Source organism: Cebus imitator, unplaced genomic scaffold (genome assembly GCF_001604975.1).
Source record: "Cebus imitator isolate Cc_AM_T3 unplaced genomic scaffold, Cebus_imitator-1.0 Scaffold29, whole genome shotgun sequence".
Classification (NCBI taxonomy): domain Eukaryota; kingdom Metazoa; phylum Chordata; class Mammalia; order Primates; family Cebidae; genus Cebus; species Cebus imitator.
In genome coordinates, this window is record NW_016107344.1 from 6,902,752 (window position 1) to 6,930,276 (window position 27,525).

General features: G+C 32.8%; 2 protein-coding genes across 4 annotated transcripts in view; both read right to left on the reverse strand.

Annotated features, from left to right (window-relative positions):
- LOC108300725 (dachshund homolog 1-like) overlaps positions 1-25,033 on the reverse strand; it is a 43,054-nt gene extending 18,021 nt beyond the window's left edge. The window contains exons 1-3 of the mRNA XM_017523618.2: positions 24,853-25,033; positions 21,707-21,850; positions 21,141-21,209 (exon numbers count right to left, since the gene is read on the reverse strand). Of these exons, the coding sequence (XP_017379107.1) occupies positions 21,141-21,209; positions 21,707-21,850; positions 24,853-24,925 (286 nt within the window). The 5' untranslated portion in view covers positions 24,926-25,033. The remainder of the gene's footprint in view (positions 1-21,140; positions 21,210-21,706; positions 21,851-24,852) is intronic.
- A 1,132-nt stretch (positions 25,034-26,165) lies between these two features.
- Positions 26,166-27,525, reverse strand: part of DACH1 (dachshund family transcription factor 1) — a 397,753-nt gene continuing 396,393 nt past the window's right edge. Inside the window, exon 10 of one of the 3 annotated variants that reach the window (XM_037736788.1) lies at positions 26,166-27,240. In XM_037736788.1, coding sequence (XP_037592716.1) covers positions 27,128-27,240 — 113 coding nt within the window. In that variant the 3' untranslated portion in view covers positions 26,166-27,127. The remainder of the gene's footprint in view (positions 27,241-27,525) is intronic. The other 2 variants (XM_037736787.1, XM_017523619.2) reach the window with 2 other exon arrangements.

Here is a 27,525-nt window from a genome sequence, read left to right on the forward strand (position 1 = left end):
AGCACATTGACAGAACTATCATAACTAAAGGAAGAATATGAGAATCAATGGAATGTTTGCCCAGAAATGTAGCCTGAAGAAAGCGGTTAATCACAATGACCAGACAGGGATGAAGTTACTTTCAAAGATGAACATGGACATCTGGTCTATCTTTAGATATATTCTTGAATCCATTAAATATTTGAATATATCATACTCCTTGTTCTTGTTCCATTCTCACTAGTACCTTGACAGTTTTAGTTTCCAAAGAGCCTTCTGTGATAGGCATCCTCTAAGAGGGAGGAGTGCCCCCTGCCTCCTATAATTATAGCTGTACGTGATACCGTCTCCTTAAGTGTGGGTTGTACCTAGTGACTTGCTTCTAATGAAGAGACTATGGTAAAAACGATGGGATGTCACTTTCAAGATTAGGTTCTAAAAAGACTGTAACTTCCAAGTTGCAGGCACACACTTCTTCCCCAGATCTTTTCACCTGCTTGATCTGATGAAGCAGGCTGCCATGTATTGAGCTGTACTGTGGAGAGTACCATGTGGCAAGGAACTGATGGTGGCCTCTGGCCAAGGGCCAGCAAGTAACCAGTCCCTCAGTCCAACACCCTTGAGGACAGGAGGCCTGGCAGCAGCCACATTAGTCAGCTTGGAAGTGGAGTCTCCCTCAGTGGAGCCTAGAGATGACTGCAGGCCTGCTAGCACCTTCCTGTAACCTGGGGTGCCCAAAGCAGAAGGCCTATTCCTCACACACAGAAACCATGACGTAATAAATATTCTTTTAAGCCATGAAGTTTCGAGGTAATTTGTTGTGCCACTAATAGTCATTCCATGATAGAAAAGATGTGCTGGTCAATGTCATAGGTAAATATTTTAGTTCTTGTGAGTTTTACTGTGTTAGTATCTCTGTTTGCTTTCTTCTGAAATACAGAAAAGATTGCTAATCTAACTCCAGATCATGTGAACTCACCAAACCAAATGCTACCTTGTGCTTTTTCCTAGGAGTCTGCCTGCCTTTCAGAGAAACAAGGCTAACTTGTATGTTTCCCAGATAATTTCTTGTTCTTATGATGCAAAATCAAAACAAACATCTGATTTGCTGTTAAAAAGATAAATTATTCTAAATCACAAACTATTTATTTTCACACTTTTTACAGACTTGTTTTGTCATACATACACACACATACCTCTCCATAGATAGATAGATAGATCATATATATATATATATATATATATATACTTTTACATGTGTACATATATATATCTATATCTTGTTTAGTACGTGGAAATAATTTGCTTGTATTATCCTAGGGTGCTTTGACTGTACTAGGAATAAAAAACAGGTTTTCTTTAGAGAGTGATATTATTTCATGATATCTGGTAGCCTTCCCAGGAATTGATAATAGTTTAATTCTCAGATCAAAGTTATTTCAGAATAATAATGACCATATCAAGTCACTAGATGACTGCGACAGAACCTATCCCAGGCAACTGTATAGCTCGCTAGTGCTGAAGTTGTTACAGTTTAATGAACTGACAAAAAGCAAAAGAGGAAAACCACATTCTAGGCCTGTCCCTTAAAAGCATCTAAAGAGACACTAGATTGAATGAAACAGGAAAACATATTTAATGTTCCTGAGAACTTTTGATTCAGTGATGGTAATAGGCTGAGATCAATTGTGGTTAAATCTGGTATTTTGCAATTTTTAAAACTATATTTTATCTCACTGCATATTTTCTAAGGAAACAGACCTCATCCTTTGCAAATTGCTTATGAAAATATCAACAGCCTGGTCACAAACAATAACAAATGTAAGACACTAAGTGCTTTCTAAATTGGACAGCAACAACAACAACAAAAGGCAAAATGTCCTATTACAAAAAACTGTAATCCTGATAGATAATTTTGCATTTTACAAATTGTCTCTATCTATAGAAACGAAAAATTTCAGGAAACATCTGAGCGCTATGGAATTGTAATTTATGTCTACTGAAAGTTCCAGTTTGTTCTCAGCATATATTAAATTTCACATGATTGCCAAACTCCTTTAATATAATTTCAAAAGATAAACACAAAAACTCTGCAACTAAACATGTAAAGTATATTATAATACATGTGCATATATTTAGAAAGAAGATAGATGCTGATATATGTATATTTCATGCCCATTGTGAAATTCTGCCCTGGGTCATGGTAACACAGGCCACAATTTCCATTAAAATTAATAGCTTGTGGCTGTGGTTACTGTCAGTATTGCCTTATTTTCCCATCACTAGTGATTGTGACATGAATAAAATTAACTTACGTGACCATGTAGATCATTATATCCTGAATTAAGGTTAGATTTCGAGAAGCATTATGAATGTAAGGAATTCATCTAGACTTAGGCCTGAACCACTTTATAATAAAAATCTTTATTTTCCCACCATAGGGACCCTATACTATTCTTTTAGGGCTAATTCACAGTTGCACGTCGACAATGGCAAATCGTTCAACCCAAAATGCTGATTTTATCTTAAAATCCATGGTCCTCTACCTTGATTTCAACTGGACAGACTTCAGTTCCATTTTTTCTTAGGAAAATCTACTTGCATGGCTATAAGAATATTAACTTCTAAGTCTTGGATAATAAACCTTGCCTATTTTCCCACCAGGTTTTGGTAGCATCGTGGTGTCTGTATAAAGACTTCAAAACTATATAGCCATCTGTAACAGCTCTAGTTCTTTACAAGTTCAGTGCTCAGATAAAAATTCTAAATGTGGCAGCCCTAAACAGACACTTGATGACTCTATTACCAAATGCTTTATATATTAAGAGATCATGATGTTCCTAAAGCTTAAAATGCAGTGTGAGAATAGTATTATTTTGGTAAACAGACACTTTCTTGTGATAATTCGGGACACTATTACAGGAGCATGTTTTTCTTTATTTACCAAGACTAAAGAATATGTATAATTTTTGCTTTCCCTTCATCAAAATAAGAACGCATTATACTGTTCAAATGACTGCAAAGAATATCTATGCATCGGAGGAAAAAGCTTACAATGAGAGTAAATTATTGTTGCTTTTCTGTTTATGACTCTATTCAATGTAAGTTTGATTACTTGAAAGGACTGGTATCCAACATATTGCCATATGAAACAATATCATGAAAAATACATGTCTCTTAATGCAAAAGTTGAATTGACAGTTTGTCATAGATAAAATCTGCAGAATCAACAAAGATGTAAAATAAATAAGTCAAAACATGAATTATCTAACATAACACTATGTATTTTTATCATTGACTATTCTAATTTCATGTACATAATCTAACACTGTAAATTTCTTGGTCCCAGTTTTATTATACTCACTTTCTTGGACAAATTCAAATCCACCCTTTTTAACTCCCACACACAAAAAAGCTGCATTATGTTTTCTCCATTTCTAAAAAACATCTTGTCATTGACTAAATACGAGGGTAATGTAATATGCTACAAAATGTTTTAACTCATAGCCATTTGAACATCCTTTGCTTCTCAATGTTCCCTTGGTTGCTCTCATTACTGTCTTTTCTTTGTGGAAGGATGAAGTGGGGAGTAGCTTGACTCATTTCTCAGAATAATAAAATCAAGATTACACAAAGAGATTCTATATTTTCATTATAAGAGATTTTTCTCTGCTTCAGTGATGTCCAAAGTTGTGTCTCTCGTCTGGATCTCACATTCCAATGCCTGCTTCATATCTCCTGAGGTGTTTACTCTACAACTCTATCTAAATGCCACATTGTCACATCACACCCAATGTTAGTAAGCCAAACTCTTCATCACTATACTAACCTGGATCTCTTTCCCAGATTATCAATTTCAAACACAGCTGTTTGGCTTTTGCATTTTCTTAGTATTACAATTTGATTTATCCCTTGTATTTCAAATGCACCTTCTCACTCTATTCCTTATATGACACCAAAAGATGAATCTTTATTACCTCTTTTCTGAATGAATTACATTTTTTATTTCCTTATTCTCACTCTTTATGAATACCTCTTATGTAATGTGTATATTATTTAGAATTGACTATATTGATTTCAGAATTTAAAAACCCAGAAAGGGCCAGGTTTTAACTTTAATAAAGATTATTTGGGAATCTGTCCAATGCCATACTGAGAAACAATCATATTTATTTCTTTCCTGCTTGGAAAAATTTTGTAAAATATGCTAATAATATGGCTTCTCAGAAGATCTAGACTTAAATATCTTGACTTAAATAAATCTTCATCAATCAGCCAGGCGGAATAAATTGATTTGCCTTTACTCTGAAAGCAATTTATTTACATTTCAGAAGTACTGGGTTAAAGTAGATACTTTATTAAATGAGAATTATACACTTTTTACATCTTTCAGGGAAAAAATATCAAAATTTCTAAATTTTAGATTTAACCTATCAAATCAATTTTAGGCTTGGATGCACGCTTCAGTATTGTGTGAGTTCTTATAAACAACAAAGCTAGAAATAAGTTCTACTAGAAAAATTATAAATTATGATTACCTAGCTATTTATATGGCGTATATTGGCTTTTAAATATTGAGACGTGCATATACATGATATAGTTATATTTTGATTTGTTAAAATTGTTTGTTTCACATAATATAATCTAGCACAGAAATATTTCATACTTTTATATAAATAAAACAACTTAAAATTCCTACCACACTGAACAATACCTTAATATGTACAGCTATACTAAAAACAATTAACTAATATGTATTTTATTAAAATTATTTGTTTCTGTATATCCCACTAGATTATAAGTGAATTAGAAAGGAAATGTCTTTTCCATTTTTATCCTTTACAATATTTTTTTTGGCCCTGCACTTAAGTGTATAAGCATTTGTTAAAGTGAATTGGCTACTACAGACAGATTCAACAAGAGTTACATACAATAGTTTGCCAAAGTTCATTCCATGAAATATTATTACTTTTAATTCAATTAAAAGGTTTTATAGTCAGATACTGTTAGGAAATGCTAGTTCAATAAGTCAAACATGCTTAACATTTAATGCAGGACTTTAATGCTGGATCTTGGTGCCTTTATTTGTTTATTTATTTATTTATTTATTTATTTATTTATTTATTTATTTTTTGAGACGGAGTATCGCTCTTGTTACCCAGGCTGGAGTGCAATGGCATGATCTCGGCTAACCGCAACCTCCGCCTCCTGGGTTCAGGCAATTCTCCTGCCTCAGCCTCCTGAGTAGCTGGGATTACAGGCACACGCCACCATGCCCAGCTAATTTTTTGTATTTTTAGTAGAGACGGGNCCTGAGTAGCTGGGATTACAGGCACACGCCACCATGCCCAGCTAATTTTTTGTATTTTTAGTAGAGACGGGGTTTCACCATGTTGACCAGGATGGTCTCGAAATCTTGACCTCGTGATCCACCCGCCTCGGCCTCCCAAAGTGCTGGGATTACAGGCTTGAGCCACCGCGCCCGGCCTCTTGGTGCCTTTAAAATACTAAACAAGGACTTTGAAAATTCAAGAAGATATTCATTAAAAACAAAGAGCCATTTTAAAATGTTGTCCTCTCAAACTTTTCATAAGATTATTCTCAGAGTAGTTATATTTATATTGATTATATTGATAGTGGTCTCAAAGCCATATTGGAAGAATGTGTTCATCCATATTTTTTTCTTTCTATACTGCAGTGAAGATTATATAGCAGTTGCAGTGTTTCAGGAAGACAGAAGACAGATGAAAATTATTTAAGTGAAAGACATGAGAACAGCAATTCTGAGGTTTTATTGTAACCTAAATTCATCATTTTGAAACATCCCAAACCCTTTTTGGTGGGATATCTTTATATTCTGTATTTATGAGCTAAACCATATGGAAGTGTAGACCTTCAGATAGTAATATGCAAAGGGAGATGAGAAAAGCTCAGTAGAAAAGAAATTAAAGCTGAAATTAAGCCCAAAGAAGAGGGAAAAAGTCTAGTGTTGTATATTTATATTGGTCACATTGCTAACTCATTTTATTCAGAAATCATAAATCCTGCCAATACAGAAAAACAAGATTTATTATTTTCAAGTCTCTCATAAATCCAAACTATCATTAATCACCTAATATTGCTAAAAATTATACACATATTTTTTCACGTTAAAGCACTGCAAGTGTTAAAATATAAAAGTCTGCAGCTTTCTAATACATCATAGAATTTCACCTTTTGTTGACTATAATTTTTTACCCTTAAGAAAATCACTGGAAAGGTTTTTGCATTTTTTTTGTTTGTTTTGTAAAATAACAGGCAAAGGAACCACTGGTCTATGAGAATTCACAGCCCTTCTATGTGAATTGTTGAGTTTAAATAAATGGCTATGTTCTAATTTTCTCACAAAGAAAAGAATCACACATAAAAACACTGTTCAAACCAAGGCAACCAAGAACTACATTTGCGATCCAAGTAAGCAATTACCCACCAAACTAAATATTTACACATTAGTTTAGAAAATCAGTTATTATATGGCTTACCAGAAACAGAAAACAAAAATCTAGTTATACTGAAAAAGCTTAAGTATATAAACATTCTAGAAAATTCACCACATCTTTTTCTGTGTTGATTTATAACCACTCAAGCATTAATTTCATAACATTTTCACTGTGTAGATAAATGTTATCAGTGTTTTTAGAATTAGTCAGTTGAGACTCTTGTGGTGAATGTGAAATTATGAGATGAGGAAACGTAGAAACTAGGCTAAATACTATTCCCAGCTCTTGGTCAAAATGAGATTTGTTCTATTGTTTAGCATGACAGCTCATATTCTTCAGTGTATTTACATGTTTTCTGGATGGATGACTGGGTGGTGTTGTTGCCCCATCCTGTGCCCTTGATTTGGATTTGACAAGGTTGTCTTGTTGAGAGCCAGTGAAGGGGTTTCTGTCTAGTTTGAACCCAAACCAGTCAAAGCATTAGGGCAAACTGCCTTCATTTGTTATATTAGTAGGTATAAAAAGGAGCAATAAGTCACTGGTTGAATTTGGCCTGTATTTTAAAATCTCATTACAAGGCTACAATAAAATATCTATGAATAATAAAACAATATGGAGAAAAAGCTTATTCCAGTACCATTTGACTCCACTGCTGGTAACTCTTGGAAAGTAAGTGCAAATATGTTACAAACCTCAGTGGGGTCTCATCCAGGAAAGATATGAAGAATTATTACAAGAAATGTATTCCAAAGGACAGACAATAAACATATGACTTTATTCCATTAACATATTTTTCTTTTATCTATTGCATTTACTTCACTATTTTCTGTAATTGAGAATTTGACACATTAACAGGCTTGGTCCTGAACTCTTAGCGAAATGCAAGCCTATCAGCTATTACATTATATAATTAATCAACCCTTTAAATTAAAGCATCTTCTGCAATTTCTTTAAATATTATTTCTTCTAATCATTTAAGACAAATAATTAGAAACTACATAATAAAACATTGGGCATTTTTATCCTTTGCAATATTTATACCACTTAAGTGCCTAACACAATGGAGTTAATCTGAATGGCCTAAGTGTAAAGGAAGATGTAGGAGGATGGTCCTCAAAATATTATCCCAAAAGTAAGTCTGAATTCAAAGCAGTTAGGAGAAGTCATTGCATTCATTCAAAAGAACTTTGGGAGCTTTTTCCTTTATTTGTCACTGAACTGCTATTTTCAAATTGGTTTATGCTGCATTAGAATTGTTTTTGATTCTAAAAAATAAGATGTTTTAAAAAAATCTCTCTTAATCAATATCAGAGAACATAAATAAGCCTGCATCTTATTCAGGCTTCTACAGTGCTTTTAGGAATCTGTAATTTTTACATATGAATATGAATTTGGAGTTCCATTAGAGAACAAATATGGTACTACTGGGTTTATGATCACATTTGGGTTGGCTGGCATTCATAACTATCTACTGGGTTTAGAAGAGGGATTTGTTTTCAATTCGTGCTATCTTACACCAAATTGTTTCTCATTAGTGAAATTTATCTCCAAATCACTATCCTTTAACTATGAATAAGGCCCAGGTTTTGAAATTTTTATAACTTTTCTGGAGAAATTTGTTAAAGACAGTCAAAAGACAATGATAATTTGGAACAAGAGAGGCCTAAAACTATATTAACCAGTATAAGCCAATAAGAAAATAAAGACATCAAAATTATTAATCTTATTTTACCATAGGAATCAAATAATTAGTTCTTAATTCTGTTAAGATGACTTCATAAGCCTTATGAAGTAAATGTAAATGTAAAACCAGGTTATGAAACCAAAGTTAAACATAGCACACCCGAATACATATGGAAATAATTTATGGTCTAAAATCTCCCCATCCAGCACTCTTTCTCCCAGGGAGAAATAAATAAAGAATGAGAGTCAGATCCAATAATTTGTAGCCATCATTCATCGTTTTATAGGTGTAATTAGTAAGCTTAAGTGGAACTATGTTTGGAGATTTACTATCTCTGGAGTATGATTACATATGAATTAGAAGAGTCTGCAGTTACTCTACACTATATGAAAATACAAATCATATTAGGAGAAATTTGCTAAATATAGTAAAAAATTAAGACACTCTAATACTTCCATCTGAAATTTGAGCCAACAATAACTAGTTTATTTTTTATTTTGAAAGATAATCATATACAATATGTAGCTGCAAATAAAACTCCTTAAGCTATATTGTTTTAATTGATATAACTTTTGAAATTGATAAGCTGTCATGAATTTTTTAAATGCTCTGGAAAATCTGGTGAATATTTATTCCATTTTCCAGCTCAATCATGTCTCAAAGAAAAGCTATGTATCACATACAGAAAAAAATATATAATTGGCCTTGGAGAATGCAAGATACATTTAAGAAAAAAATATTTAATTGACCTAGGAGAATGGAAGATGAATTTAATTTTTACCAAAAATAAATATGATTTCAAGTACTATAACATTAAATTTGTGCATAATTGTAAAAATAGCAAAATATTTTCAGCACTTGGCCTCTACAAGTTACTGTTCTAACTTCTTGATGTATATTAACTCATTTAATCTTCATAACAAATCTATGAAGAGAATATTATTATTATCTTTGTTTTACAAATTTGGAACTCAGAAATCAAGCAGTTTAATTTACACACTTAGTATCATACAGTTAACAGCAGCATGGGTATTTGAACCCAGAAATTCTAACTTTAGAATCTGTCTGTCTATCTATCTACACACACACATACACACACACACACGCACACAAACCATGAATACATATCTGTGTGTGTGTGCATGTGTTTATGTGTCTATACTCAGTGAACAAAGTAGACGTCTTCGCCATTTTGACAGAATAAAAATATCAGTGTTCGAACGGGACTTAGCAGTTAAAGTGAGTTACCAAGGTCACAATATTCATGAATGGTAGTATTGACACTAGACTATTACTCTCAGTTTGGCACTGCTCTCTTAGCACTAAATCATTATTAATGTTAATTTTAATCATTTTAAAATCAGCTATTTAAATACGTTATTGGTATGAGTTCAAATAAAATATGTATTGGCATTTATTGTGTAACTGATTTATTAATTATCCCTGTAAACTAATAAACTTATTTTAGAGAAAACTGAACTTCGTTTTATTTTAGAGAAAACTTCTTGAGAAAAATGCAAACTGAGGGTGGCTGCAGGGCCACCTTTCCCTAATGAAAATGCCTTTTTACTAAAGATGAATCCTACAGGAAACTCAAAGTCAACTTAATTGATTTTATCACATTACTAATCTTTACATAGAAAGACTATATATTTGCATTTTGAATCTTAATCCTCATAAATTTATGCCACCCCCATTATCTACTTTAACATTTAGTCACTCATAGTCACTTCATAAATTCTCACGACATAAAGAGATTGCTGTCACGTAGAAAGCAAGGCATAGGGAGACAAAAGAATTCAAAGATTCTGGGTTCACAGTTTGAGTCCAAGTGACTTACATCTATGTGCCTCAGTTTCCTCAAGTATAAAATGAGTTTTCTGTAAAAGAAGTTGTTTAAACCTTAAATTGCTTTGGAAGTATTAGATGATGTTCTTTTTTGGTAATATCCTGAAACACTGCTGAGTCAAAAATAATCCCATTAAGAGATTACCAATATCCTTTCCCTTATGTCTTTTTAACTTCCAGGTTCTCTCCTCCCATTCCTCCTGAGTTCCCTTGAATGTATACTATTTGGCATTTGATGAGATTTTGGACTTCATCCCTTCCAAGGCATGTCTCTTGGTTTTCATTATGATCTTTTAGTTTGTGAGAGGAGAAACTCCTGCTGCAATTCTCTAGCAGACAGATTTAGAATAAAGTTAGAACTCTGTAGCTTCTGCCAGGAAACACTGTCAGTCAATCTAGCAGTTGTTAGTAAGAACAAATGGATTTTTATAGACCAATTTCTTTGAACCAGAGAAAATATTTTCAACCAATGAACCATTTCCCAAACAATTAAACATTCTGATTTTTCTCATCCATACCCTCTAATTGCCCAGTATTTTAGCCATAAAAATAACACTGTCATTAAAAAAAAAAATGAGCAGGTCTTTATAAATCTTATTTTTAAAACAAAATCACTATATTTATTTGCCATATGCTTTGCCATCTTTGAGAAAGTGAAATTGAACTTTTTTTTATTTTAAAGTGTTGCTGTTGCTAAAATGATACTGAATGCTAAATAATGTGTTTGTTTTTCAGCTGTTGTAAGACTAAAGAGATTTTTTGAATACTTCAATTATAAAAACATTTAAAACATACAAACTTGTGCAATTTTTATTTTAATGAAGATGAGAAGTTCATTAAAGAAGATAAATATTTCATTAGATCTTAAATAAAACAAAGAGATTTTTTGGCTTCTCTCAGCACAAAATTCCTTTGAAAGATTAATTAATACATGCAAATTATGCAAATTAGACCCATGCAAATATTTTATGAAGACAATTAAGGGAACCATTAATTACTGCTTTTTTTGCTTCAGTGAGATTCATTCATTTAATTTTAATTTCACTTTAACTGTTTTGATGTATAATCTTGCAGCTAAGAACTTTATCTTTCCTGGCGGGTCACTTAAACTTATAAATTTCATCAAGTGAGCACACAGAAATCTGTAAAGATATTCTCAAGACTATGTTTAGTATCAAGAGAAATTTCTGACACAATGCACTCCCAGAAACAGGGAAACTGGAAGGGAATGTGAGCTCATTCTTGGACAAGGTTCAACTACTGGAAAAGCAATTAATTTGCTTTGGCTGTGCTAATATAGGGGAATTAGAAAGTGTGACACAAGACAAATAGAAATAATTAGTTCTCCAAAATGATGTTCTCATTAATATGGTTCGAACAGTAGAAATAAAAAAACATTATTGTGGCATGTCTGCATTCTGTCCCTAACCATGGGAGGTGGAATAATGCACCATAAGCGTTTTTATATTTATAATCTAAATGACAATTTTTTTTTCTAAAGAGGAATTTATATCAGACTGTATATGCCTAGAATGTCTAAATATATACATGCTATCAAAATTAATAACACACTTTCCATAACCATGTATTTGTATATCAATTTTTTATTTTGTTCATAAAAATCCTTATTGTAACAAACAGACTTAAAAATGGGGGTTCTTACAAGAGTGAAACTCCGTCTCAAAAAAAAAAAAAAATGGGGGTTCTTTTTTTGTTACTTAAATATTTTCAGATCACCCTTATGAATCTTGAAGTATAACAACATTTCTCAGAAGAAAATTTTTTATTATATTTATGCTCCATTTTAAAGAAGCCACTGTGTTTCTTAAGGTTTCTCTAAGATGGCCAGGATACCCTTACTGTGGAGGATGAATACAAAAGGAGGAAGCAGACTTTGCGAATAGGAACCATAAGAGTTAGCTGTTATCTATAACACTAAATGGTAACCTTCCTCAGCTTTGGTAGTCATTATATATATTTTTTATTGTGATGATCTTTGATGAACAAGTTAATGCGACAACTTGTTCCAACTGAACCATCATTTTTCCCCTTGATAATAAAGGTTAAAAAAACCTCAAAGCAAAAACTTATAAATATATTTTTCATAAATCTGAAGGCAATACTATACTGTATAAAAATTCTTAAAAATTGATGCATTGCCCATAATGAAAAAGCAATGTCCTAGTTATTTGGAATTCATAGTAGTAAAAAGTATCATCAGTACAAATATATATGTGAAATTTAAATGCAGTTGATTTTTCTACCTCTTCTCTGATACTTCTCTCACCCTTGTGCTAATTGCTGTTACTATAGTATCATAAAAAGATATAAGTGGACATATATTACCATTGATATTTGTTGAGCTTTTAATGTTCTTGAAAAGCAGGTGTTAAAATTAAATTTTCTTTCTTACAAAGGTAATCTTAATTCATTCTTCCTTAAATTTCTAAATTCCCCAAGTTTATTTTGCATGTTTATATCTGTGTGGTCACAGATGTGTCACAACTTTTAAATTAGGATCACCTGTGAATCTCACTGATACACTGTTCAACCACTCCTCCATGCCATTAATTATGATGTTAAATCAAAATGGATCTAGCACTGATCTTTAGAGTCCCCTGCTAATATTTTTCCCAATTCCATAGGTCACTATTTTTAACTATTGGTCTTCCAGACACTATTTAAGCTCAACCACAAACATGTTTATGAGCAATCCAATTTATTTTTTCAACTGTATTTATGCTAACAAGACATTTATATTTTCTGTTAATAACGCTGTTTCAATACTTAATGGCAATTTAGTTGCGTAATGTCTACTTCCCCTCTCTAAACTTCCACTGTCAATCCATCATCCTTGATATTCCAGATTAATTTATCTCCTGAACTCACATAATGCTAACCCCTATTACATTATTTTTACCAGAAAAAAATGATGCCAGGCAGGGTGAGGTGGCTCACACTTGTAATCTTACCACTTTGAGAGGCTGAGGCAGGTGGACTACCTAAGCTCAGGAGTTCAAGACCAGCCTAGGCAACATGGCAAAAACACATCTCTACCAAAAATACAAAAATTAGCTGGTCCCAGATACTCAGGAGACTGAGGTGGGAGGATTGCTGGAGACTGAGGTGGGAGGATTGCTGGAGCCTGGGAAGTTGAGGCTGCAGTGAACTGTGATTGCACCACTGCACTACAGCCTGGGTGACAGAGGTACACCCTGTCTCAAATAAATAAATAAAGCAAATATATTACAAACTAAGCTTAATCATTATGCCTAAATTTTCTCTGCCTGATTGAAATAACATCATAAAACCTCATTAAATATCACAACACAGACATATAATGATAACAACGCTTTCTTTTTCATAAGAAACAATTTAGAAAACTAGCGCTATGAAAATAATATATTTAAATAATTTTACATAGTAAATAATTATAATGTTACATTTTATTACTACTTTGAGCAGCTTCATAATTAACAATGTCCACAATGTCTATATCACATATAGTTTAATTTACATAAGAAGCAATTTCCTTCAAAAAACTGCAAGAGGCCTTTAATATTTGGAGTTAAAGCATATTCACTTGAGTAAACAATAACATTACTTTTTAAAATATATTTTTAAAAGAATAAAATATTTACACTGAAATGAAAAAACAATCTAAAATTTTATAAAATATTAAAATGCATGGGTATCTCTAAAACTTTCTATTTAATATTAACAGGTGATTGTCTAGTTAAATGAGTAGTTAACAATGACCTATAATAACTATAGAACAATAGTCTGTTTATTGGTTACTGCCTACAATCAATATCACCTTTTGTTCAATTTAATCAGTGCTGTCTTAAATTGATTAGCTGTATTGAAATGCTGCCAAACACCAGAAACTAGTGCCAAGGGAATAGAAGCAAATTTACTGTTTGGTTTTGTTCGTAGTAACATAATTCTAATATTTATATTTTAAGATTGAGTAAAATGGTTTAAGGTAATGCCCCTGGTTATTTCTAAGTGACTAAACAGTAGTCAATATGCAGTGCAGGCAGGCCCCAAAACAGTTTTTTGTCCTGATTTGTTTGTTTGTTTTGTTTCTAAGAAACTGCTCCTTCTCCGCCAAGTCCCCCTTTTTAATCTAAATAAAGACACTTTTAAATATGGAAAACTTGTTTAGGTAACTTTAAAAATTTCTTGGACATCTCCACAAACACTTTACTATGGGACTAATTCAACACTGTATCATAAATACAGGCCAATTTCCCAAAAAAGGAAAAGTAAATTATATAAGAGTAATATAAGAGTAATAACAGCTTCAGTGTTTACTAATTGCTAGGACCTGTAGTAAATATGTTAACTTGTAATAATAAAATTTAATATTAACATCTAAAATTTAACCGTGTACAAGCTATTGCCCAGCATGTGTTAAGTGCATTACATGGATTATTTTATTTAATCTTCACAATGACACTCTGAGGTTAAGCTATTGCTGAAGGGGTGGGGGAAACAATGGGGCAGAGATTTCAGTCTAGACCTGTCTTCTAGCATTTCTTAACTATTAGCTTCCGTAGAGGTGCCTAAGAAACCCCCACTCCCACACTCATCTTAAAAGTCATAATAGAAATTGAAATCTGCATAAAACAATTATATGACAATCAAACTTGAACTATACTTTCATAAAGATCTTGAAAGTGGTAAGTATAAGTAAGATACAATTTAGTATTGTTAAAGTATGAAAGTCTTGGGATACCATTTAGCAACCTCTATTCAAATGCATACTTCAGGAGAAACAAAGGGGCTCTCCATGTGTCATATATTAAATCAAAATTGGATTTGTCACTGACATTGTAAATTTATCATAAATTCATTACATGCTAAGTTGTAGATAAATTTTTTTCTCTAAATATGATTACTTTCTTAATTTTTTTCACTGTCGTTTGATTTCCCTTGCATAGAGTAGGGTTTCCCCCAGTGTGACTAGAGGTGTTTATAAACATAATATAGGCACAATAGCTGATAAAAAGTAAAAAGCAGGAAAGGAAACATTTTTTCAGTTGTATCTAATTCATTGGCAGTACACTATTTTGGTCTTTTTAAGTCATTAATAGGCAATATGCTAACTATCCAAAATGAGTGATATGGCTCTGAGTTGTTGTCTTATAAGAGAAACATGTAAGCCTGGGTAAAAAGTCATAGCGGAAGCAAGGAGGACTTTGAAGTCATAAATCTTGATTCAAATGCCAGAAACCCAGAACCCCATTAACTAGTAGTGTGACTGTGAGAAAGTTAATTAGCCATTCTGATCTTAGGTGATCTCACCTTTAAATTAGAATACACAGGAAAGGCTCAAATAAATCTCAGTACCCAATCCACCTAACTATTTTAGTAAGTAAATTATTTCCGCTTATTATTAATATACCTGTCTAACTGAAAAAAAAAGTATTACTAGGAAATTCTTCGAGTGAGAGTATATTTATTTAAAAAAAGCTTGATCAGAGATACAAATTCCCATCATAAGAATGACATGAAATATGACTCTTTGGAGCTATACATTAACAAAACAAATAATAATAATATATTATAAAAGAGTAAGAAGGGAATAATTTAGCAACCCTAACCTAAAAGCAATCAGGAAGAACATAAGATGATGTGGAAAGCAACTGGCCTTACAGTCCCAGCTCCAATAAACTCTTAGTGTGACTTTTAACAAGTCATCCACCTTCACTAAGCCTCCTCTTTTGCACAACAAAGAGATTTAATTTCTCCCAATGTTAATGCAGTAACATAAAAGTACGCTTGGCATATCATCAATGTTGAATAAATATTTGTTCAAAAAATGAATAATTTTAAAATTCAGCATGTACCTTCAAATATCTAGCAAACAGAAGATATTTTTACATTAGAAAAAAGATTTTTAATGTGAAGACAAGTCTTTTAAGTCTTTTTATTGGAAGAATATTTAGCTTTCTATGATCTCAGATCAGTCAAAAAAAGAATAAAAGCCAAACAGTTTTGATTATGGTCATTGGATGTAAATAAAGGAGTTACACTTTCAAGTGAAGTCAAGATTTTGCAAGCACAACTTGCAGATATTCTAAGATGTCAGAGGAACCATGGTCCACATCTCCACTGGTTTTAAACATTTTTTTTCTTGTTTTAAAAAAACAGGTTTTTACTTAAAAAGTGAAAGCAAAAAACCACCAGTTTGAAATAAACTTTCTGTTACTGTGGTAAGTTAAATATCAATTTAAAATGGATAACTAGATGTAAGTATTCACAGAATCCAAATTTTAGGTCAAATGTGAAAAGAAGAAAATAAAGTTTAGAAATGCAAACAAAGAATAAACACATCCTGTTAATTCAGCTATTGGACATAAACATTAATTACGGGTTTCTTTTTTTTTTTTTAGATGGAGTCTCGTCTGTTGCCCAGTCTGGAGTGTAATGTCGCTATTTCTGCTCACTACAACCTCTGCCTCCCAGATTCAAGGGATTCTCCTGCCTTAGTCTCTCGAGTAGCTGGGGTCACAGGCGCCCACCACCATGCCCAGCTAATTTTTTGCATTTTGAGTAGAAATAGGGTTTCATCATATTGGCCAGGCTGGTCTTGAACTCCTGACCTCGTGATCTGCCTGCCTCAGCTTCCCAAAGTGCTGGGATTACAGGCATGAGTCACTACGCCCCGCCTAATTCTGTGTTTCTTAGGTCATCCTTTATTTCCTTCCATCAGTCTCTCCAACCAAAGTCTGAGAAATGTCAGAACATTAAGGATCTTCATATCCACAAGATCTAACATAGGTTCTAATACATCAATGGCTGATTCATTCCTTCAGGGAACACACAGCAGGAACCACTATGGCCAAACACTCTCAGACAATAGGAACATGTTAGTGAACAAAACAGGCATGATTTATGCTCAGTCCCCGCTAGCATGGAGAGAAGAAGAAGGCATTGAACAAGGAACTGCATGTTTCTTATGGAGAAATGGAAGGTGTAGTAGTAACAACCTCTGTGTGGCAGAAATAGTCCCAGGGAGCAGGGAGTCGCCACAGTGGGAGAGTGAGGGCTCTGGGAAGGGTTCCTTGAGAAAATATCTTCCAAGCTGGGACTTAAGGGGTGGTTAAGGAAAGGCAAGGAAGAAGAAAAAATGTCTCCAGTAGGTGGGGAAAGACGAGAAACAACAACGAAAACTTCCGTTATGATGGGAGCGCAGAAATGGAAAGAGTAGCGACTGAGCATAGAGGATGAGGGAATAAGGGATGGAAACGTCATGCTCCATTCTTCCCTCATTACGTATTAAGGAAAATATTGGATTGGATGGATGACGGTACCACAGGGAAGAAACAATGGAGACAGGTTTGAAGAAAGGGGAGAGGATACTTCTGGCTTTCTGCACTGAACTGAGGTCTCTGTGAGATGACCAAGTAAAAAGTTGTATATTATTATCTGGGGCCGGACACAGTGGCTCACGCCTGTAATCCCCGCACTTTGGGAGGCCAAAGTGGGCGGATCACAAGCTCAGGAATTTGAGACCAGCCTGGCTAACATGGTGAAACGCTGTCTCTACTAAAAATACAAAAATTAGCTGGGCGTGGTGGTGCGTGCCTGTAATTCCGGCTACTGGGGAGGCTGAGGCAGGAGAATCGCTTGAACCAGGGAGGCAGAGGGTGCAGTGAGCCGAGATCGCGCCACTGCATTTCAGCCTGGGTGACAGAGTGAGAGTCCGTCAGAAAAAAAAAAAAAAAAAAAAAACTTGAATATTATCTGAAACTCTTAAGAGATAGCTGAGTGGTTTGGAAAAATGTCTGTAAATTTTCTAAATACATAAGTTAAAGAAACTATGTAAGTAGATGCTTGTTGCCTAAGGAGAGGGAATAAAATAAGACTGATGACTTAGCTGAAGAAAGGCATCCTGTTACAGATATGGCTACATAAATGTGCATGTATGTGCATTCATATGTGTAGGCGCCAAAAGGGTTTTGAAGGATATTTACTGACTAGCCCAAAACACTGCTCGATGACTGTTTATATGAACTCTGTCTATTTTATATATTCAAAAGATCTTAGAAAAATTATTGAGTAGAATAAATTTTTCAAACTCCAGAATGAATCATGACACATAAAACTGTATGAATTAAGGCATAAGAGAGTTAATGGCCATATATTTCAGTTCCTGAAATAATTTTTTTTTATTTTTAAATGTCTATTCTGTACTTATAGCATTTTTCCAATTCATGAATTCTTAGTTATTAGAAAATCAGCAATGAAGACTATCCTTGTGTACAATGAATTGATTTACCTAATTAAGAAAATGCAAGTAAATTATTTAGGTCTTCTTTTTTCAGAAATACTTTCTAAGCTACTTTCTTGATTCCTTTTGTCCACCTCTGTGGTTTTATAGAATTGATGATACAAAATACCAATGAGGCAAATTTTAGTCTACCCAAGATTATTTATGGGTAATTATGTAGCACTCAAGCAGTAAGTATTTAAGTTCCCAACTTCTAGGTGACTAACTCTTGGGCCAAGCGAGGCATTTATTTATTGCCAGAAATATTAAAAATACATGAAAAGCTTAAAAAACCTGTGGGCTTATTTTGTCTTCCCCAATAAATTGAGTTTACTTTGGAATAGCAAATAATTTCAGTTATGGTTGGATTGAGAGCAAGAAAGAATACAAAGAATGTCATAACACTTAGACTTGGGGACAGATGGAGAGAGAAAGCAGTGAGTGCAAGAGGCTGTGTGTATGTCATTCTTGAATTGTGAAGCAGCAGGTGCTCATGGCTCCCAAAATGCATGACACAGACTGTTTCCCAAATTAGTAATGAGTTTGGGTTCTTCCTGGCCTTTCCCTTTCTTGTCCTTAGACAACATTAAACTAAATACAGTCTTCTTTCTTTGATTTCTTTTGTTCACAGTTAATTGTATTCTGCTTGTTAGCTTCCAAATATATGAATTTTGTCTGAGGTTAGAGAAAAAAAAAGTTCAAAGGGCTAATTAAGCTTATTGAATAGGGTGTTAAAATAGCAAATATGATCTCTTTGCTCTGTTATGTTAAGAGTCTTGAAATCGTTTGACTGCTGGTAAAATATCTTTTAGCAACTAACAGCTAGAAACAGATTCATCAACAGTGTTTTTCTTACTAAAATTTGGGAAAAGCCATATTATCTGATAAATATAATGAATTGTTAATATGTTTTATTAAAAACCAGCTGTACATTTTGACCAGTACAACAATGGACAGACTGAATGAATGGAGTGAGGATTTTCTATTACAATTAAAGGCAAAAATAATTCCATAGAATTTATATAAGGTTTTAAATTACTATGTATAGTTTTTGCACAAATGTTTTGTTTCCCTAATCATTAAGTCGTTGGCGCATAGGTTTACTGTGTTCCTCCACTGGTATCATTCTGGATACTAAAAGGAAGGCAATTTGTGATTAAAACTTTTCTTCAGAATAAGTCAATCACAACGATAGAAACTGACAGTTGTTAACATTTCAACCTCACATAGCAACACTTTACCTATATTAAAATGTATATTTGAATATATGTAAATTTGACAAATTCAAACAAAAACAACCATAGCCTTATTAACCAACATATTGTTACTCATAGCATTCATAGTATATCAACCATACAAAAATGTTTAATCACTTCTTAATATTCACAATGAATCTCTCATTTATATGCAGGACTATACTGTCTAACTTTTTCTAGATTGAGTTCAGACCACATTGAGGATTCTGTGTATACCACATGATTTATATATTATGCTTATCTATGGGCTCATGTGCTTTCTAAGACCACTTTGACATTACCTAATGCATGAATAGCCCCTGAATGTATACAATAGTGCTGATATTTGCATTTACCTTATTGATGCTATTGTCCCTGATAAACGGGAATGTCATTAACAGGAATTCTTAACATATGTATGTAAGTTTCATAAGATGCAAGAGGATTCTTTTCATTTTCATAACCATATATATACAAACACACACACACATATGATTGTGCTGAATTCCATAATACTCTAAAAATTAAGATCCTTTTCCATATCTACAATAGCATTAAGCTTGTATATCCAAGCTGTCTCATAATAACATATGATTCAAACCTCAGGATTTACAAATTAATTAGCATTGCCTCAGGTAAGACAAATATAGGCAAAAAAAGATCCATTCTTTCCCCAAAAATGTCTCTTCAAGTTTGTGATTGTTACTTCTTGCCCATATGATACTTTACAAAAGTATATTTATTTTATACTAAGCCAAGAAAGACACTTTTGGAGCTGATTAACACAATTAATGTCATACAGTATCCTAAAAATGATTGGGTTTAAAATGCAGAATAAAAGCAATTGGGAGGATTATGGCAGTTAATCATTTTAGACATCCCTTTGAAGAATCACCTTCATTTAAAAGAGAAAACAAATGCTCTTGTTACTGTTTAGTATTCACGTCCTTGGGTTGAATTTGTTTTCTAGAATAGATGTTTGACTGTAAATGCTACCTTCTGGTTTTATTCTTTTCTAATAGTATAGTCTTGACAGTATACATATTTAGCTCTTCTGGGCATTTAATACAACTCCCTTTGGTATTCTATATATGATTTTACTCAGCAGATTTGTGTTATAAAGTGTATATAATGGCATACAGAACATTTGGAATCCACATAGGAACTAAACAAGCTTATTTATTGTTAACATTCAACCAGTCTATTTTGCAGGTACCTTGAAGTAACTGTCATAAAAATGAGTAGTTAGACATTTTTAAATTGTAAGAACTACCTATTTGATTAACCCATGATTTTATTTATGTAGCATAGAACTTATAAACCCTTCCTGCATTATACTGGGTTTCAAACATTCAATAAAACACATTTACTGTGTCCAAGATTAAATCATACATTGTTTAAAATTAATTATTCCTTTTAATTGCATTGTATAAACAGAGATGACCTGTTAATTTAAAGAAAATCTATCAGCACAAAATGAATTCACTCATATAAACAAGCAAGACGAACTTGACCTTGTTTGAACTTGTTTTGATGTGGCCCAGATGGTAGGCTACATGCTTGAATAGCAGGCTAAAGCTGAGGAAAAACTCATATAGCAAGATCTAGATTTATAGCCTTCTGCAAATTCCTACCTTGTATTGTCCTTTCAGCATCTGTTCTGCCGCCACTGCGGTCAGCTTCTATCTCTGGGGTCAGAGAGTCTAAAAGCACAAAAAGGTAAGAGTGACACATATTTCATTTGATTCTTATTGTCCTTTAAAAATACAAAGAGCAACCTGTTACTTTAGTGCTGAATTAAAATTACATAAATCTTTGTCGTCTTTTAAAGGTTGAACAGGCACTATAACCATAAGAATTTTCAGAAGATTTGAACAGTAAGCAATGCAACATTGTTCATAAAAGAGGAAGGGGTGGCAGAAATTCTCAAATTAATAATTCATGCTGTTTCAGTAGAGAAAGATTTGGTTAAACAGAGAAGCAATGCCAAGTCCCAGATGCTGGAGTTCAGTAAAAAACAGTGGAAGCACCTATGAAATAAGGCATTTCCCCAACATGTTCTTCCCACCCTGCTTTCAGCTTCAAGTGTAGCTGAATGAATCACAAGATATAGAAACATACAAACCACAAACACATGTCTAAACTGTCCTTTAAGTATTAAAAATGAAAGTTAGTCATGCAATAATATACATCCTCTTACCATTTAAGACCCTGAGACTATCTGTTGAAGCTGCCTGTTTTAGCGTCTGTTCTGCTTGTTCACGCCGTTTCGTCTCAAACTCAAGTGCTTCCTGCAATTTTCTCTTTGCCTTCTTTTCCTTCTTTAGCCTCTTTTGAACTATGGCTAGAAAAGAGTGTATGCACATTATTATGATTTTTGAAATTTTTGTAATGCTGCTAATTTACAAATGGTCTATGTTTTTTATATCATTCATTTTTTTTTCCTGCTGGGCTGAGTCTACCTACAAAAAGGAAGTTCAAAAAATGCCACCTTTACCTAAAATAATTCCCAGTAAAATAATAAGAAGGCTAATTTTTATTTTAGCCTAGAACTATTGCATTACAAGAATGGCTTTAATTGTCATATGCAAAGATAAATTTAATAGGAAACTAATTTTAGTAAATGTTTGTATTCACTGATAAAGGAGGCTTGATTAAATGAATTTTGTGGCTTAGTTCTCTGTCCTTGAATCACAACAGTGCAGAGTTGTCTGGACAATGCAAACCCTTGTAAGCATGCCTCCTTCCTATCTCCTCATAGGACATCAATTTTGAGCAGCAAATGGAACATTTCTCCTAAAAACGCTTTGGAACGCAATGATAAACAACTCAGTTGTTAATAATTTCTTTCCTAAAAATTTAGAAAAATGCAATAAATATTTTTCATACAAGAGGAATAAAATACTCTTAATTATTGTTAATGTATATAAGCAGAAATGTTTTTGTTTGGATGAAGTTTTGATGATTTCCTGAGGCTATTTTTCTCATTGCAAATTTGCAGTGTTTTAATAGTTTAAAAAAAACTATTAAAATTTACGTATTTTAAGAAAATTATTATACTTTCACTCTGTAGGAATGTGGGGCAGTATGAAATCTCATTGCTAATAATAATGTGCTATTGATAGCAATAATGAGATATTTACATTTAAAAAAGTAGACAATACAAAAAGTTGATTCTGAAACACTTTTCTCAACTGGACAATTTAAATATTTGTATATGATATATACTCAATAAATAATAACTAATGTTCTTTACAAAATGCATATCAACTACACTTTCAGGAAGATAATTGTTTTAACTTTTACTACATATATATACATATGGCAACTACTCAGCATATGGAAATATGCATTCTTCTTTAAAATTATCTTTATTGACGATTGATAAACACTGTAGATATTAATGTGACAGACTCAGGATAAGAAAATGCTTCTCTTAGTCATGAAGACTAATTACTCACTATTTACTATTTGATTTCTTACTACAGATTAAAGAACAGCAACACTTTTAAAACAATGTTTAATCAAAATATTAAATAATAATGGCTCAAATAAGTTTTTGTTTTAATTTCTAATTTCCACATAATCCTTTTTTTATCAGTAGTATTTTTAAGATGGCAGCTCATTTACATGTCAAATTTACTGTTGCTCTACCATATCTTTTGAAAAACCTGCTTTATATTAATATGTACACTGGCTATGATCTTATATGAAAAGTAATTGAAACAGATTTTAAATAAATGTTAATTTCTCTTATTTAATGGTGTGCAGTTCATGTGCTTACCTTAACAAAATTACCTGCCTACTGTTCCCGTTCCAAAGATGATAATTTATGAGGCTCTTTGAAAAGAAACAGTAATTTCTGAAATATTTATTTGGATTGTACACTCTTGTGGCTCAAAAGGCTAACCTGTACCTTGCTCTTGACTGCCCACTGATTTTTCCTATGTGATTGAACTAAATGGGATTGCCATGTTCTCTCTCTTCAGGGTAATACACTGCTTCAATAGACACATTCATAATATATAAGTATTAATAGTTATTGCCTTGAATTTACTGTTCATAATTAATTAAATAGGAACTTTATGGTGTGATCTGTGAATGTTTTGCCCTCTAGTGGTTTAAAGAAAGAAAACAGAATGTAAATCCTCCCAAAAGGTTTGAACCAATAACATTCTGAAGGTCTCTCCAGTAAGCAAAGGGTTACTTAAGGAATCTATGGGCCTGCCTAAAAATTAAGTGAGAACAAAATAAAAACATGGCTGTCTCATGGAAGATGGTTCCATGGATTAAACTCTTTGACCAAACTTCTTCATTCACTTGGAATACAGCCATTATCAATGTTTGTCTTGTTTTGATTATTTTCACACCTGAATCCACGCGAAGCCACATTATTTAGAACTGTGCTATATACATCTGGGATGACAGCTTCCCAAATTGACCAAATTCCAAGAATACACTAGCTGTTGCTTCATAATAGCTAATAAAACAACCTAGTAAATCCTGCTAGTTTAAAAGCAAAACAGAAACAACGATTTTTAAATGATCATATCAAACATAAAAAAGAAAATAATGTGGAGCGTTTATATTGGATATATATTAAATGAGAGAAAAGAAGACCTCACGTTCACTTTTAGAATACTTAAAAGAATCATAGTAAAGCAATGAGGCAGTTGCTCATTCATAATCTTTAAATTCATACGTAAAGATGTAAATATAGATGACCTTCAAAATTACCTATAGATGTACTCTACAGTGTGATAAAAGAAGCAATTCAAAGATCAACAATAATATTATTTTATCCAACAAGAATTTATATCAGTTTCTACTCTGTGTATCTGATCTTGTTGGATGAAAATGAGGCCTTCAGAAAGAAAATTATACAAACATTTAACTTTGGTCATTAGTTCAGATATTCATCTGTTTTCAATTTCTGTTGATAAAATATCTTAGTAAACCTGCTTCACTTGAATAATCAGTATTTTCTATTTTAGCTTTATGATTTTAACTCAAGTTTTTCAAAGGGCAATTGTGAATGAACATAAAATTTTTCTTCATGGCTATCATTAGAATTTATTCTTATCTTAAAGAACATGAATTTGTTAAACTCAACAATCAATAAAAGTTATATGATTAATGATGTATTTCAATTTCCAGAGGTAGGGACAGAAGAGAAAACAGGTACTTTGGAGATTAATAAATACAATGAGCTTAGGATTCGAATACTGCTCTGAACTTTAGCTACAGTTAACAAAAATACTACAATTTCAGAATAAATCACCATCATAGTAATAATATTTTTAATATTTTTGTAAATATTAAACTTATTTGGAAATGTGGAAATACCTCTATTCTTTTGTTCCATAGCCAACTGCTTCTCAAGTGTTTCTCTTAGTTCTCTTTCCCTTAAAAAATCCATCTTCAGCTCTGTTTTTTCCAGTTGAACCTGTTTCTCTTGAGCTCTGGCATTATCTATGGCAACTTTCAAGAGTCCCTGTACAAAGAAGATATTCAGAATGGTAACATTTTAATACAAAGAACATTTCATTCATTACTTAAAAGCATTTTAAAAGGGAAGAACCCAGTAATCAAATTATCTAATTCTTGTACATTCACTCTACACTCTCTAGGACAAATACTATAACTAAAGCACAAAACTCCTAATCCTAATTAAACTATTTTAGGAAAACAAATATTTATGGCATGCAGGTTCAATTGCTTCTAATTAGAATATCTAGATCCAAAGCTAAATTAGGGCAGCACATAAGTGTGTCTAAAAAATAAGAACTGAGAAGGAAATTAGGCTGAAACTCCTCCACAAGTAATTACCTGACATGGTTTATACAACCTCCAATGAACCTGGCAGTGCTCACCTTTCTCCTCAAAGCTAATTCTCCCACTCCCTACCATGAGCACTTAGCTGCAATGGCCTCCTTATGGTTCCTCAATGCAACAATTTGTTTCTGCCCCCACATACTTTGCTCTTCTGTTCCTTTTCTGAATGCTTTTCCTCCAGATCTTTGCATGGTTCACACCCTCATTTCATTTCATCTTTGCTCAAAGTCACCATTCAAGAGAGGCCTTCTCTTACCACCCTGTCTCTAAATGTATGCTATTACTCCCTCCTTAAAATTCTTCATAGAATGTATCATTATATGGTATTGACATATATTTATTTGTTTACTGATTTATGTTACGTCTTGTCTATTAAAATGTAAGCTCTCTGGGGCAGGGGCATGTTCTCTCATTCAAGACTATGTCCCCAGGGCCCAGAAAGTGCCTACTATATACTAGATTTTAAAATTTCACAAGTGGAAATTAGAGTACTGCTTCACTTTCCCTGAGATACACAATATATTTGAAGGCTCTAAAGCTTAGTTTAGTGGTTTATTATTTTTTAAAAAGCCATTAGAGATGGTTGTAATAAACTCAGGATAACTTCTAGAAAACAATTAGCATAATAATTTAAAAGAACATATGGAGAAAGCAAGGCTTATTCATATAACTAATCATATATATATATATATANACACACACATATGATTGTGCTGAATTCCATAATACTCTAAAAATTAAGATCCTTTTCCATATCTACAATAGCATTAAGCTTGTATATCCAAGCTGATTCAAACCTCAGGATTTACAAATTAATTAGCATTGCCTCAGGTAAGACAAATATAGGCAAAAAAAGATCCATTCTTTCCCCAAAAATGTCTCTTCAAGTTTGTGATTGTTACTTCTTGCCCATATGATACTTTACAAAAGTATATTTATTTTATACTAAGCCAAGAAAGACACTTTTGGAGCTGATTAACACAATTAATGTCATACAGTATCCTAAAAATGATTGGGTTTAAAATGCAGAATAAAAGCAATTGGGAGGATTATGGCAGTTAATCATTTTAGACATCCCTTTGAAGAATCACCTTCATTTAAAAGAGAAAACAAATGCTCTTGTTACTGTTTAGTATTCACGTCCTTGGGTTGAATTTGTTTTCTAGAATAGATGTTTGACTGTAAATGCTACCTTCTGGTTTTATTCTTTTCTAATAGTATAGTCTTGACAGTATACATATTTAGCTCTTCTGGGCATTTAATACAACTCCCTTTGGTATTCTATATATGATTTTACTCAGCAGATTTGTGTTATAAAGTGTATATAATGGCATACAGAACATTTGGAATCCACATAGGAACTAAACAAGCTTATTTATTGTTAACATTCAACCAGTCTATTTTGCAGGTACCTTGAAGTAACTGTCATAAAAATGAGTAGTTAGACATTTTTAAATTGTAAGAACTACCTATTTGATTAACCCATGATTTTATTTATGTAGCATAGAACTTATAAACCCTTCCTGCATTATACTGGGTTTCAAACATTCAATAAAACACATTTACTGTGTCCAAGATTAAATCATACATTGTTTAAAATTAATTATTCCTTTTAATTGCATTGTATAAACAGAGATGACCTGTTAATTTAAAGAAAATCTATCAGCACAAAATGAATTCACTCATATAAACAAGCAAGACGAACTTGACCTTGTTTGAACTTGTTTTGATGTGGCCCAGATGGTAGGCTACATGCTTGAATAGCAGGCTAAAGCTGAGGAAAAACTCATATAGCAAGATCTAGATTTATAGCCTTCTGCAAATTCCTACCTTGTATTGTCCTTTCAGCATCTGTTCTGCCGCCACTGCGGTCAGCTTCTATCTCTGGGGTCAGAGAGTCTAAAAGCACAAAAAGGTAAGAGTGACACATATTTCATTTGATTCTTATTGTCCTTTAAAAATACAAAGAGCAACCTGTTACTTTAGTGCTGAATTAAAATTACATAAATCTTTGTCGTCTTTTAAAGGTTGAACAGGCACTATAACCATAAGAATTTTCAGAAGATTTGAACAGTAAGCAATGCAACATTGTTCATAAAAGAGGAAGGGGTGGCAGAAATTCTCAAATTAATAATTCATGCTGTTTCAGTAGAGAAAGATTTGGTTAAACAGAGAAGCAATGCC